Source organism: Protopterus annectens, chromosome 8.part0 (assembly GCF_019279795.1).
Source record: "Protopterus annectens isolate FY-2018-M chromosome 8.part0, PAN1.0, whole genome shotgun sequence".
Classification (NCBI taxonomy): domain Eukaryota; kingdom Metazoa; phylum Chordata; order Ceratodontiformes; family Protopteridae; genus Protopterus; species Protopterus annectens.
Genome location: NC_056741.1, coordinates 1251503667 through 1251519677, shown reverse-complemented (window position 1 = coordinate 1251519677; position 16011 = coordinate 1251503667). Strand labels below are relative to the sequence as shown.

General features: G+C 43.8%; 1 protein-coding gene across 1 annotated transcript in view; it reads right to left on the bottom strand.

The window, feature by feature from the left end:
* LOC122808456 overlaps positions 1-16011 on the bottom strand; it is a 447437-nt gene that overhangs the window by 314533 nt on the left and 116893 nt on the right. The window contains exon 6 of the mRNA XM_044079416.1: positions 1531-1632. Within this exon, the coding sequence (XP_043935351.1) occupies positions 1531-1632 (102 nt within the window). The remainder of the gene's footprint in view (positions 1-1530; positions 1633-16011) is intronic.

Genomic DNA, 16011 nt, shown 5'->3' with positions numbered 1-16011 from the left:
TGACTGCAGATGCATCCTTGAAGGACATCTTCCCTTTTCCCCACTGTAGTGCGATCTCAGAGTTGGTATACAGTAAACTCTGTTAACCTGAACTCAAGCAACCAGAAAACACTTATCCAGCATCTACCAGTCCCCATGGGTGCTGGTTTAACTGAGAGTTGACTATTTAAGTAGGGGGGACATAGCCTCCCACTATGGTAGATCGATATACTGCTGTGTATGTTATTACTCGGCATGTTGGACAGCCATCTCCACACCCCACGAAAAGTTTTGCTGATGTATAGATTCAATGAAAGAACCGTTCACTATACTAGGGTCAATGGACAGGTGTTACGAGTTCTTGTACTTTCATGGAAGTGATATAGACCAAAGGCATTCAAGTCCAGACAGTTGATCTTTCTTTGGAATTGCTTGCAGAGGTATTTTTATACCAGACAAAGAATTTTCCCCTGGTGGATAGCAAATGTTGCAGGTGTGCCATGCTGGGGAATAAAGCGGCAACTGGGAACATACGTTTTTGGGAGAGTAATGAGTTGGAAGATTTTCAAAGACTCCCACAGGGTACAATGTCAGTAATACTGAGTGAACAAATGGCTGTAATTAAATTCAATTTTTTGAGCTGGAACACAGGACCTGAATTGCCTTGACACAGTGAGGCCTTAAGTTTAATTCTGTTGGCTGCCCAAAAGCAATCACTAGAAAACAAAAATCAAAGTCTAAACCAGCTGCATTTAAACTGAATCCTAATTAAGAAATAAAAACTAAGAGAAGGATCTTCAGAAAAGGGACAGCATATTACATAGAAAAATGGAAATTGTGGGAACAAATGCAGAATAATGTTCACGAGGAAGAGTGAGGTTAAAGGGAAGGCAGGAATTCACTAGTGTGGGTAATGTTGGGCAGATAACAGTTAAGAGGAAAGAAAATACAATATATAATGTATGTAAATGGAATAAATATGAATAAGGTTTGCCTTCTTTTCTGTTACTACGTTTGCCTATGTCCTAAATGAGGCTGAAAAAACAATAGCATTAAAGTGTCCTAACTTCTTCATTATTGTTCAGATCCACTGTTGAAATTCCTATCATCTCTCTCTTGCCCTTCTGGCAATTCAGAGTGCAACTGCAATGGCATGTTTTTGTTTTGGTCGTTAAGTGATCACAGTCCAAAACAAATTCTCATATTTCCAACTATCAAAAGGAGTACTTTCAAAATCAGGTGGAATTCTATAGCTGAAAACTATTCTCTGCTACTAGTAAAAAGGCTGAATAAAAATTATCCAAGCTTTCAATCTGCATAGGAAAAACCATGGCTATAAACAGTTCTCCTGCAAAAGCAAAAAACCTACTGACGCAATAAAATTTTTCCACAAAACACATGCTGCTGTAAAAGTCCCAACAAAGGGAGAAATGATACAAACTTTACCTAATCAGACTTAAGGAGCAGCAATTTCTTGCCTCCCTGACAGCCAGTAAAAGTACAGGAAAACCTGACAACTGCACTTCTTACTCTAGACGGGAGTATACTCACCAATCACTGGTTCAGTTGAACTGTTTAGCTGATCTTCCAAACATTCTACAGCTCCCGGAAATTTTTTTTTGGGCCGCCGAGTTAAATCTTTGATTACATCAGCTGCAAGAAAGAAAGAAGTACATCAATATGTAAGCAATCATACAATGTAACAAACTAGCAGCAGTCGGTATAGAAAATGACAGCAAATAGTGCAGTATGTTACAAATGGAACAGCAAGGTCAACATCTGAGTGCTCATACTCATAACGTACACAAATTAAAAATGTCAACCCAAGCTTCACTTTAAGAAAGGGGAAGCTTTTTGGTGAACCTCACTACAGTACCCAAAAAAAAAAAAGTGGTCCCTCACCAAATGAACTCAATTCAATAAGCACTCAAAATGTCACTTCTACCAGCCCCAACTCACCTAATGTGAACCACTGATCTAGAAAAATGAAAAACATTTGCAGCATACATACACTGCTTTTACATTCACCTTTACTTATTTTGCACATTGTTCATGGCATCATTGCTAATCTTTTGACATTACTACACTTGAGTACTCTGTAGTGACTCAGCACAGAGTAACTCAGCACAGAGTAATTCGTCATATGCAAAACGTACAGCCTCCATGGGACCAGATAACATCCCAAGCTGCATCCTACATGAACTCAGGCAGGAATGTGCAGCACCACTAGGCACCCTATTCAACCAAAGCCTGAGTACTGGCCTTGTCCCAGCCGAGTGAACGACAGCCACTGTCATCCCTTTACATAAAGGTGGAGTGTCCCCCAATCCGGGAAATTATAGACCCATCAGCCTAACTAGCCTGACCTGCAATGCCATGGAACGGATCATCATGGACCTCATTAACAAAGACAATGGCAACCTCCAAACACTTGATCCCACACAGTTTGACTTAGTCAAGGAGAGGTCATGTCTGCTAAATTTGTTCGACTTCTTTGAGACAGTCACCCAAGCCATGGATGAGGGTTACACTGTGTACACCACCTACCTTGACCTGGCCAAAGCCTTTGACATCATTTCCTGCTCGGGCATAATAGATAAACTCTCTAAACCAGGCATCAATCCATATGTTACCAGATGGGTAGCAAACTGGCTCACTGATAAAACAGGGGAATCAACCTCATGCAGTAGACCTGTAAAAAGCGGCATATCCCAGGGTTCAGTCTTGGGGCCTCTTATTTGGCATATACTTTTCTGAGGTGCAGGCCAAAACCAGTGGGCTATGGTTGACCAAGTTTGCAGATGACTGCAAGCTGGGTGCTGCCATCAACTCTCCCAGTGAAGTGGACATCCTCCAAGAAGGTTTCACTCATACAAATGACTGGTCAGAAACATGGCCTCAAGCTGAAAACCAAAAAATGCATCATTCCCCCCTTGGGGAGAGTGACGTCCCCACAAATTATCACATTAACATCCTAAGCACTCAATCAGGTGTGAGCAATTTGGGTACCCAGGTTGACAGCAGCCTGACTTTTGACCACCATGTTGCTTCCGTTGTACAGAAAGCCTTCTACATAGACAACCTCATAAGGAAGTGCATCTTATCCAGGCACAACGAGGTCATAACATCCCTGTATTCTTCCCTTATTAAGGCCCATTATATTCTTCCCTTATTAAGGCCCATTATAGAGTACAACCCCCCTTTTGGCATGTACCTTGCAAAGCACATGCAGCATCTGGAGAGACCACAGAGGTTCCTCACCAGGAGAATCAAGGGCCTCAAACATCATACACAGATGGGGCTTTTAGTCTATCCCTCTACTTTGTTTCATACAAACTCCACAGAGGTGACCTCAACTGGCATACAAGGCATTCACGGACCCCACCTTGATGGGACTGCTGCATATCCACAAGTCAAGCTCCACTCGAGTAACCCGCACAAGCAGCTTCAACCTGGTCTGTGACATCAACAAGACTTGTTGGCAGGACAGAACAGATGTGTGTCCCAGAGTCTCCCACATCTATGGAATAAACTCCCTCTCCAAATCAAGCAGAGTACCACTTTACCCTTTTAAGTGCAACTTGGATAACTGGATAGGAAACAGAAAATATACCCCTGGGATTCCACCCATGTCCCTGCTGGACAGGGGGCACTGGGTGCTGATTTGTCTAAACATGGGCTAAACTCTTGGCTAGGCTTATAAAGGACTCAGGGCCAATAGCCTAGTAAAGTACAGTTTTGTACCTACCATAAATGTAGATGTTCGAGGATTCCATTGCTGCAGTCCTTACTATTGGGTATAGTCCGCATCCAGTCGGCCCGAATACCAGAGTATAAGGCTGACGTCGGTCAGGGCGCATTAGACTGACGTCAGTACGTCAGGGTACTAATGCGCATGACCGGCGTCATATCCTCAGTCTTTTCTTGCCCCAGATGTCAGAAGACCCTAAAAAGACAAGGCCCAAAATACCTGCACCAAAACATGAACAATATATACAAAATATAAGCAGGTAAATCACCTACACAACCACCCCTAAACACAGAGGGAAGGAGGGAGGTAAATTGACTGCAGCAATGGAATCCTCGAACATCTACATTTATGGTAGGTACAAAACTGTACTATGTTCTTCGCCTTCCATTGCTGCAGTCCTTACTATTGGGTAGAATCCCAAAGCAGAGGTAAGGGAGGCTGGCAAATCATAAAGAAGCAGGAGCTGACAACATGCCTTGCAAAACAGCTGTGGCAAAACCAGCCCTAGACTTAGAGTAGATAGGAAGGTGATAATGCTTAGAGAAAGTATGCACTGAACTCCAAGTAGCTGCTTCCAAAATATCCTTAGTTGCCACCCCGTGAGAAATGCTGTTGAAGTGGCAGTAGCCCTAGTGGAATGAGGCCTAATCCCAGCTGGAACCTCCTTGCCATGATGGGAATAACAAAATGCAATGCAAAAGCCAATCCACCTAGAAATAGTTTGTTTTGACACAGGCTTGCCCTGAACTCAAAGCAAAAGAAACAAACAACTGCTGAGACTGCCTAAAATCCTTAGTCCTGCTTAAGTAATAACGCGAATTGCCTGTGTACATCTAAAGTATGCAAAATCTTTTCCCTTTATTTTGGGGGTCTGCATAAAGGTAGGCAAATGAATAGTTTGGTTTAAAGCCACACTAGAAACCACCTTAGGCATAAAGGAAGGATTAGTATGTAATGATATCCTATCCTTATGGAAAATCAAAAGGGCTCGACTGCCATAAGGGCCTGCAACTCAGACACCCTTCTTGCAGAAGTAATAGCCAACAAAAAGCAGTCTTCCATGACAAATATTTCAATTCAGCAGTAGCCGCAGGCTCAAAAAGGTTGTAGAGTAAGTTTTTCCAACACAAAATTGAGATCCCAAGCAGGAGTAGGAGCTCTACGTGGGGTCTTATATTCTTAGCCCTCTAAGAAACCGCTTGAACAAAGGATGCGAAACAATGGTGGGTCACAATCATAGTGAGCTGAGATTGCTGCAGCATGAATCTTGATGGAAGAGAAGGACAGACCCTTGTCCAGTAACTCAGTAAGATATTGAAGAGCCATACTCAAATTAGGCTCAGAAATCTCCAAATTCTTTGCTTTACTCCAAAATACAAATCTCTTCCATTTTGCTGCGTACACTTTCCTTGTACTAGGTCTTCTAGCTTCCATAATCACATTTAAAACTTGTTGAGGAAGTTGAGACCTGCTGTGTTTCAACACAGAATATGCCAGGCTGTCAGATGAAGAGAGTGAAGCTTGACATTGAGCAGATGACCGTCCTGCTGGGATAACAGATGTGGAATCAAAGGTTAAGGCCATGGAGGCTTCTTTACCAGACTCCGTAGTAGAGGGTACCAGTGTTGCGAGGCCAATCTGGAGCCATCAAAATCATCCTTGGCCTGTCCTGTCTGACCTTTAACAGTACCTTTGGAAGAAGAGGCAGAGGTGGAAAGGCATACAGATGAAGGTTTGTCCAACTGAAAGACAGAGCATCCACTTTCCAAGCTGTGTGATGAAACCCCTTTGTGCAAAACTGTGGCAGCTGGTGGTTTAGTGGAGAAGCGAACAGATCTATGTCTGGAGTTCCCCATGACACTGTCAATTTCTGAAATACATGAAGATCCAGTTTCCACTTGTGGGGATCCATGATTTGTCTGCTTAACACATCTGCTAAGGAGTTCTGTGCTCCTGGCAGAAACCTTGCCTGAAGAGTTAGGTGCAAGCGTGCGCAGTCTCCCATAAAATCATTGCATGCCTGCATAGAGGATAAGAATGTGTTCCCCTTGTTTGTTGAAGTACCACATGACAGTTGTGTTGTCTGTTAGAATCAACACCTGCCCTGGAAGAAGTAACTCCTTGAAAGCCAGCAATGCGAACTGGACTGCTAACATCTCCTTTATGTTGATATGTAGATGCTGTAGTCTGGCAGGCCACTTGTCTTGTATCCACTTTACATTTAGATGAGCTCCCAAGCAATGTCTGAGGCATCTGTCGGTAAAATCTGACTCGCCTCTGGCCGGGTCACAGAGAGTCCCTTGTTTAGGTGACATTCCTGAGCCCACCACAAAAATACTCTTTGAAGGCAAGGTATTATTTGAATGACAGTGTCTAAATCCTGGCAGTGCTGTGTCCATACATTTTGAGATACCATTGTAACTTCCTCATATGCAGTTTGGCATTGGGAAGCACCAGAATACAAGATGCCATGAACCCTAATGCTTGAAGGACTGTCTCTGCAGTCAGCACGGACTGATGAGATAGTTGATGGAAGTAAAGTGACAGACTCTTATGTTTGTCCGGGGTTAAAAAGGCCATCTGGGCTGCTGTATTCAGTCTCACACCCAGAAAGCACATGTCTTGAGAGGGTACTAGACTGGACTTTATTTCGTTCACAGAATACCCTAGGCATCTTAGCACTGCTATAAGATATTCCAGATGCTGTAGAAGGTCTTCCTTTTCTTGAGCCAGAATCAGGCAGTCGCCTAAATAAAGATAGATCTCAAGTCCTTGTAGCCTGAAGTAAGCTATCACTGGAGCCAGAACCTTTGTGAATACTCTGGGCGCAGTAGATAAGCCAAAGGGCAATGCAGAGAACTGATAATGAGAATCTCCAGCTTGAAACCGCAGATACTTCCTGTAACTTAGCCTGATATGCACATGAAGGTAAGCTTCCTTGAGATCTAAAGTTACCATCCAGTGATCTTTGCCCAGCAGGGGTAAAAGCTGTTGTAACGCCAACATCTTGAACTTGGGAATGTCCAGATAAGTGTTGAGGAGAGATAAATCCAAAAGCAGTCTCCACGTGTTCCCCTTCTCTGGTACTAGGAACATGAGAATAAAATCCTAGGCCCCTTTTTTGACCCAGGGACTGGTAGAATGATGTCCAACACCCATCTGTCTTGAGTAATTAAATCCCAATTTCCTTTGAAAAGAGACGGTTGTCCTTCCAAAGGAGCTGCCAGACGAGAATCTACTGGCAGTTGAAAAGGCAGGTCATTGGGTCTGTTTACGAAAGGACTGACCCCTGCCCTCACCAGAAGTCTGAGCAGGTGAACTCCTGTTCTAGGCGAAAAAGAACCTTGAGCCCAGGCCCAACCACGCCAAGACCTACCCCTAGACTGGGAATCATAAGCAGGATATGTCCACCCCTTAGCAGGCCAATTTCTACTAAACTTCGGTGGCTGTACCTGCAAAAAATCTTTAACAGTTTGCATAGACTTAGCTTTGTCCTCCATTTTCTTTAAAACTGCTTCCACAGGTGAACCAAACAACACATCAGACTGTAAAGGAGCATCCAAAATCCTTGTCTTAACATGCTCAGCCAAATTTTGATCCCTCAACCAGGCATGCCTGCGAAGAACAGAACTAGTGGCAGCCACCCTCGAGGAGGCCTGCACAGCATCAAAACCACATTGCAAAGAATGCTTGCCCACTTGTTCAGACACAAACTAAATCCAGCAAGTCTTTACAATCAATACCTTCCGCCAAAGCATCCACCTTAGATTTCAATTGTGAAAGGAGATAATTTTGATATTTCAGCATGTGAAACTGACAATTCAACGCTCTCATGGCTAGAGTGGAAGAAGTATACACTTTCTTACCCCACCTATCTAACGCCCTTGCCTCTTTGTCAGTGGGAACAGGATTTTTAACCACAGAGGCCTTAACACCTTTAGGCCCCTGAGAAACAGTTTCTGGGTCCGCCCTAGGACTCTTAAACAAATACTTATGAGCTTCGGGCACCCTATAGTACCTATCAGGTTTAACAGGAGCAGGAGGCAAAGAATCAGGGTTCAGGAAGCCTCTGCAAAACATCTTCCACCACATTCAACACAGGAGGTATAGCTAAGGGCCTATGCTGGGGTAAAACAAGAATTCCCTAAGCCTCTTCCTGGAATCAGAGTAATCCTGGCCTTCCCATTTAAAGTGCTCCCTCATGGAATGCAGAGTCTCTGAAAATGAAAAATCCTCAGGAGGAGAAGCCAAGGAGTGGCATCATCCACATCAGAATCAGAATAATGAGGATACTCCTGCAAATCTTCCCAGAAGATTCAGAAGCCCCTGAACCCTGTTCAAAACTGTCAAACTCTGGTTCCACTCTAGGCCTCTTATCAGGAGGGCCCATAGAACCTCTAATCATAGTAATCAAATCTTCTGCCATTTTAAGCATATGTTTCTTAGGTACAGAACCCGAAAGGCTAGGAGAAGCCCCTACTGAAGCTGAAGTTGGCCTACCTCTAAAAGAAGTTTTGGCAACAGAAGGAGAGGCTCTAACTACTTTGGGAAGAGAGGGAAGAATAGTTACCTGAGAAGCCCCTCAGCCTGGCCTGCCTCCTGAGAGGGTACATCCTGTAACAGTAAAGTTTCTGCCTGAGACTCTATAGAAACTCCTGGCAAAACCTCTGGCTCCACTGAGCCATCTAAAGAACTGACGTCCGGGACTGCCGGTTCATCAACCCTAGGCTTCGCTGTTTTGTCCTTGCGCTTCTTGGATGAAGCAGGCGCCGGAGCATCCGACGGCATTTTATAATTGCAACGCTTCCCAAACACTAATCTGGCACAGTCTAACCTCCTCTTAATAGTGCGTTTGTTAAACTTAGCACAAGAGCGGCAACCAACAACGTCGTGCTCAGGCCCTAAACAAGGTATACATAATGTATGGTAATCCCTATGAGGTATTTGTTTCCCACAAGAAATACAGTTATTCACTTTTCTGACATCCGGTTAAATACTGAGGCAAGAAAAACCAAAATGTTCCCAACGGGTACTTAGCCAACTCTGATTCGGTCTGAAACTCCGGTTTCGCAAATATTTCAGAACGCCAACCTGCACTCGCAAAACTGCTTCTGCATCGGATCACGCGGCAAAAAAGACTGAGGATATGACGCCGGTCATGCGCATTAGTACCCTGACGTACTGACGTCAGTCTAATGCGCCCTGACCGACGTCAGCCTTATACTCTGGTATTCGGGCCGACTGGATGCGGACTATACCCAATAGTAAGGACTGCAGCAATGGAAGACGAAGAACATCCTACTATGATCCTATGCCATGCTGAGAAAGTGAAGAACACTGCCATACTTCATTGATAAAAAATTTGGAAACCTTTTCAATTCATGGATTCTTTCTGAATGCCATTTAGTAATAATGGCTGAAAATTAATTTCAGTGATGGGAAAAGAGCAACTTCAACTCACTGTTGTGTGACCTAGGACTTGGGAATATACATATGCTGCTAAACTTCCTAACCAACAAAGGAGCTTTACAAATCAAACTATGAATATACACACTGCACACTTTACAGATAGCAAGACCTGGGCACCCAAGCGTAACAATAGCACTGTAGTGAATCATCCTTCGGATGAGAAGTTAAATCGAGGTTTCATCTGCTTGAGTTGATGGTGGCTCAGCAGATGTAAAAGATACAACAGCATCTAAAATAAATAGGAGGATGGGAAGTTCCCCATGTAGTAGAAATACCACCTTAGGTCTGCCTCGAAGAGAAGTCACTACACTGTTGAGCAACCTAGTTGAATCATAAACAGATGTACTAAAACATTCTGGAAATGCACTCTACACAGCCTGGGACTGCCTCTCAATACACACAACAGGCAAGGCAAATTGAGACCAGCAGAAACAGGGAAACATTGTGTACAATAGAAGTGGGAGGAGTCTGAGCTTAGGAAAACTTTACAGAAGCCAAGAGACGTGTGCCCAACAGCAAATAGTCCAGACTGAAGTGGAAGGACTAGATCAAGACCTACAGGCAGTGCTAGAGGACATCATACATAAAATGGGAGTGGGCTGATGTCCCAGGAAGGCCACCCATCAATGAAGCAGAAAGGTAAAAAACCATGGAAGTTAAGTAGGGCATTAGGCCTTCTGTGAGGCAAGTTGCAGTGGTCATTACTTCTACAAGTTATCCGTACATAATCTGCTTTTAAATACCTCAACAAATTAAACAAGACAACCATTCTGCAATTCTGTATTTCGCTTGCTTCACCTTCAAGAGAAACATAGGTTCATAGGTTCATACTAGGCTATCTGCCCACCAAATTTCAAGCCCCTAGCCAGAGTTGTGTGGCTTCACCACCCCTTAGGTTGAAGAAACTACACCCACCCATTTTGCGTTGACTCTGTCAGCAGTGATAAGAGATGATCCCGGGTAAACCTCCATCTCCCATCCACTGGTCACGATTCCTCTGAACACAGCCAGCCGGGTGCTCTGTCTCACATGCCGGGGATTCTGTTCTGGCACAGGGAGTATCTGGGTGATGAATCCACTCAACAACACCTATTTATTTATATTGTGAGGATCAGGAACATCATGGGTAAAGGTGAACTCATTGTGCATGCTTGGAAAAGATCGGAGTGCAACATACAGCATTTTGCTCTAAATTAAACAAATTAAGAGAAAACGGCAAAAACCCAGACGGAAGGTAGCTTGAAAACAATCACCACAGCAGTTGAACAAAATGAAATAAGGCAGCAGTAGTAAAAATCCACTAGTTTAATGAAAAGAAGATGCAAGCGCTTTCACAATGCTCAACATTGCTTCACATTGCCTAAATTAATAGAAAAGAAATTGCAACTACTTTGCTTTAAAAGCTATGGATTAGTGTACAAAATACAGTTTTTAAATACTGTAGTACTACTTTGTTCATAGGTATAAAACACTTTTACTTGCGGCTTTTTTGGGCTTTCTTAATGTACTACTGTACTAAAAAAAATACTGGTATAGAACTGAAGTGCAGCAATATTCCCTGCTCTAAATGAAAAAATGCTCACCATGTAAGAAAATAGCAACCTTTTGCCTTCTCATAGCAGAGCTTGCCAATTCTTCACTGCCATAAAAAAATGGCATAAACTAAAAAATATTAAAAACATTTTCCTACTGAGATTTTAGCAGCAGAAAGTCATATCAGACTTGTTTTCAATCCTATAGTGCTCTCCCCACAGCAACTGTTTGGCTGAGGCAACACACTCTCTCGTCCCCTCGACCATCCCTCTGGAAATATCAAATTTAACTCCCACTACTATCACAAGGGAACAGGTCCTTGATCCCTTCACCAAGACCAATAACATTGCATCAGTGGGCCCAGACGATATCCCTGGGTGCCTTCTAAATAGCATGAAATAAACAGTAATTCCTAAAGCCCTGACAGGTTAACTGTAGCCTCCAAAACAGGCTTCGTGCCTCATGAATGGAGAAGGGCAACATTCATCCCTTTGCACAAAGGCGAGCCATCTATAAACTCTGTAAACTACAGACCCATAAGTTTCACTAGTCTTATACGTAAAGCCATGGAAAAAATTATGAAAATGATCAATAGAGATACAGTAAACCTGCATACTTTGGACCCAACCCAGTTTTGTTTAGTTAAGGGCAGATCATGCTTACTCAAACCTGGTGAAATTCTTTGAGGTGGTCATCAAATCAATGGATGAGGGCAAAATCATTCACACTGCCTACCCTGATTTGGCCAAGGCATTTGACACAATACCCCAACTCAACCACTATTGACAAACTCAAGAGGTTAGGTACAAACCCGTATGACGCCCGGTGGATAGCCAACTGGCTCACAGACAAGACCCAGGAAATTACAGTAGGGGTGTCCACTTCTACAAAGAGGCCAGTCAGAATTGGAATCCCTGAGAGATCAGTCCTCGGACCGCCCCTTTTTAGCATTTACTTCTCAGAAGTCAAGGCCAATGTCATTGTTGTCTGGCTGACTAAATTGGCAAATGATTACAAGTTGAGAGCAGTCAATGAATCTCACATTAACTCAAATATTCTCCAGGAGGGGCTGACAGACAAACAACTGGTTTCAGAGCCATGGACTAAAACAAAATGCCAAGAAATGCACAATAGTATCCTTCGGAAGTCATCCATCCATGGTAACTACCATATTGACAACACACCCTTAGAGTTCACCTAGTCCGGGACTTAGGGAAACAAAGATCGTAATCTAGCCTTTGATCATCACGTGTCTACAGTGGTGAGGAAATCATTCTATGTTGCGCAATCTATAAACAAAGGTATGGCATCGACATCCAAGAAAGTTATTGTTCCACTGTATCTGGCATTCATCAGACCTATCATTGAGAATAATGCCTCCATTGGTATGCATTTAACAACTGCGTCCACAGAGGCTCCTCACTAAAAGAATACAAGGTGCACGTAATATGTCCTATGCAAGGCGCCTCATGGCCCTACCCCTGTATTCTATCTCCTACAGGCTTTTGAGGGGAGATCTATGCCTGGCATACAGGGCATTGTCAGACCCCACTCTGATGGACCTCCTGTATATCCACAAAACAAACAGCACCAGAATTAACCACTCTAAAGACTTAAACCTTGCCAGTGATAGATAGGCACGTATCCCAGAGTCTACCCCATCTACTGAACAGGCTCCCCATCCATGCAACGTCTACCCCATCTATTGAACAGGCTCCCCATCCATGCGACTCAGAGTTCATCCTTAACCCAATTCCAAGTACAACTTGCACAACTGGATGGGAAACAGACATTCATCCCTGGTTTGGAACCTGTCTCCAATGGACACAGGTAACCCGTAAATGGTTCAGCTCCCAGGCCCATGCTTACACTTATCAAGGGTATCAGAACTTGAGAGAGATTTGGGATGCATTGCTAGGCTTAAGGCGGCCCTCATGGTACTCTGTCTAGTAAAAACCTATGAACCTATACTGTTTACACCAGCAAGTAAACACAATTAACTGGATTAGTTATGTTACTACATTATAGTCAACAACCCACTTTTTCCTCATTTTTCTACATGGGACAGGAATATCGTGTACTTTATCTTCAGCACTCATGTCAGACTGTCACAGATCTTCTCTGAGACAATCCATCTCTTTTGCTGCACTCATTTCCTCTTTCCGTCAGTCCCAAATCATCTTCACTTCTTTTTTCCACATGTGCACGACCTACTGTAATTTGCACTCTGACTTTGTCTGCACCTGGAGTTACTAAAGCTTCTGCTCTGCTGTCCACATTTCTTCATCTGTCCCAATGTGCATCCTACCATCCATCTCAGGAACTTCATCTCCATAACTTCCAACTTAAACTGCTCTGCCTTCACTGCTCAAGTTTCTGTACCATATTGTACTACAGGTACCACCGCTGTTTTGTACACCTAACTTTTCAGCTTCTTTGGCATTTTGTCATACACTAACCCTGACTCTCTGTACCAGATGACTGCACACACAACCCCCCCCCCCCCATTGCTAGCTCTGACCTCATTCAGACCTCCCTTCTCAACCACACCTCCCACATACCTGGAAATGTTAATCTGTTACACTGGTTTTCCCTTCTATCTCAATTTTCAGCTTCTTCTGATTTCCCCCATTTGCTGCCATCACAACTATCTTATCCATACTCAGTTTCATCCCATGAGCCTTCAGTTTTGCATTCCATTACTCTAGTCTTTGCTGAATTTCTTGAACGGAATCTGCCTGTGATGCCACGTTATCCGCATACAGCAACTTTTTCTGTCCCCTCCAACCTGTCCACTACTGTAGTCCATCACCAGTATGAACAGCAGTATATCAGAGCTGAACACTGACACACCTATTCTCACTGTGAACCCCCCTGAGAGTCCAAACACTATTCATACTTAAGTCATTGGGTCTTTGTACAGAGGCTGCACCAATTCCACCAATGTTTCTGGGACTTCGAACCATCACAAGATTGCCCAAATCAGCTTTCTTGGGACCTTGTCGTGCTTTTTCCAAGTCTAGGAATGCTCAATTAGACACTTTCGCCATCTACAGCTTCTTCTCAATCTACCTCACTGCAAACATTGGGCGAATTGTGCTGCATCCTGATCCAAATTCAGCCTGCTAATTTCCCATCTTTATTTCTCTTACTCTACGTATTAGTTTATCAATCACTCTCTACGGGACTTTCATGCATGTGACAGGAGTTTGAAACCCCTGCACTGACCACAGTTGTGAATGTCCCTTTTGTTCTTGAACACTGTACTAATATACTTGTTCTTTAGTCAACTGGATACACCTCTCTCTCCATATTGCTATGAGTACCCTCAAAAGCCATTTCTCCCCTATGTCACCAAACACCGTTGCTGTATCTGCTGTGACCTCATCTGAGCCTGCTGCTTTCCCAAACTTAGTTTTCCTCAGTGCTGTTCTTACTCCTAGGGTGGGCTCCTCCTCTTTCATCACAGGCTGTCTGGGGCAGAACAGCTAATGAGGTGCCTTCTTCATTCAGAAGCTGATGGAAGTATTCCTTCCACTTGACTCTGACCAGTGAGCTGATGAGAAGGCTGTTGCCACCATCCCAAATGAAAGGGGCCCAGACTACCTTCTTTATCTTCGTCTTTGCCTTGCAGACAGACAGGGTTTCTTTGTGCCATTTATGGAGTCACTTTCCGGAAGCTGGAAGAGTGCCTCTGATGCATTATTCTTTGCTACTGCAACTCCTCTCCCAGCATCTTTGTTAGCATTCCTTCCTAGCCTGGTCCATCTTTCCTACCTCCCACTTTTTCCTGCACTCTTCCTTTCTTTGGACATCTTCCTAGACTTCTGCATTCAACCACCAGCTTTCCTCATGTAACTTCTTCCTTATCTGGCTCGGCTGCATATCAGTTCTGTAGTCCTCACACATCCTGTTTCGAGATGCTGGCATTAATCCTTCAACTCCACCTATTTCTTCTTCTTCCTAAAGTGCTACAGCCCTGAGCAATTCCTTGATCTCATATGCGCTCTCCTCAATTAAATTCCAGGTCTTCAAGCCTAGTCTGTTGACCTTAGAGCCTTCTCTGACCACTGCTTACAGCTGACTGTGGCAACCAGTGGTTTCAATGGGTATGACTTTGCAGTTACTGATCAAACCCAATGCGCTTTTACTAGTAGGAAGACTACCTGAGTTACATGTTGGACAATCCTGTATGTGATATTGTGAATACCGCTCTTTATGAACCATGTATTGGCCACTATCAAGCCACATGCCACACGGAGATCTAGAATGGCCTCTTTCTTCCTGTTGTCCCACCCAAGTGGACCCAAGGCATACCCCAAATCCCCTGTCTGTCCCAATATGTGCATTCAAGACATCCATTATCAACACCAATTCATGATGTCCTACTTCATCCCTGCAACTACTGTTTGAATGTACTTTTTACCTCACTATCACAACCCTGCTGTGGGGCATATGCTGAGATTATTAATAGAGCCCTACCCGAAGAGTGGGGGACAACTACCATGAGTATATCTCAAATTCTGATGACATCCTTCACAGTTTCTGAAGCCTCTCGCTCACCACAATTCCCAAACCATTTTTGGTCTGTCCTCCTCCAGAGTAATAGACTCTGGATCCCATACCATGCGACTTTGCTGTTACTACCTTTCCACTTCATCTTGTGTATACATAGGATGTCCAGCATCCTCCTCACCATGTCATCCACTTCCAAGCTGCATCCTGTCAGTGAAGCTACACAAAGTGTAGCATATCTTAGCTCATGTTTGGCAGGTTCATTGCTTTTACATACAGCTTTTGCTCAGAGTTATCCCAGATAATCCATGCTGGGCAACTGAACACCAGCCAGACAAATATCTTCCTGACCCAGGGCTGTTGGGCTTTATGTTGGGAACACACAGGTCAACAGGGACACATACACCCATCCACCATTAGCATGGGTCGCTAATGTAGAGGAGACTAGGCTGGGCCCTCAATCCACTTATGACTGGAAACAACCCATGCCCATTTTGGTGACATTAGTCAATACAAGCAAATCACTTGGAGCCAATTTTCACACTGTCTAGTGGCTAGCACTGACAAAAAAGTGCGCAGTCTATGATGCATATTCCCCTATTTTGGGAATACTGTGCACTACAGTTAAAGCCCAAAGAGGATGCTATACACAACTCTTCCCCTTTACAGGCACTACCTGGTGTCTGTACTGCTGCTCACAACTGCATTATTAGGCGAGTTTGGAGATGTTGCTACATTTCAAAATATGCAATATATTACATATA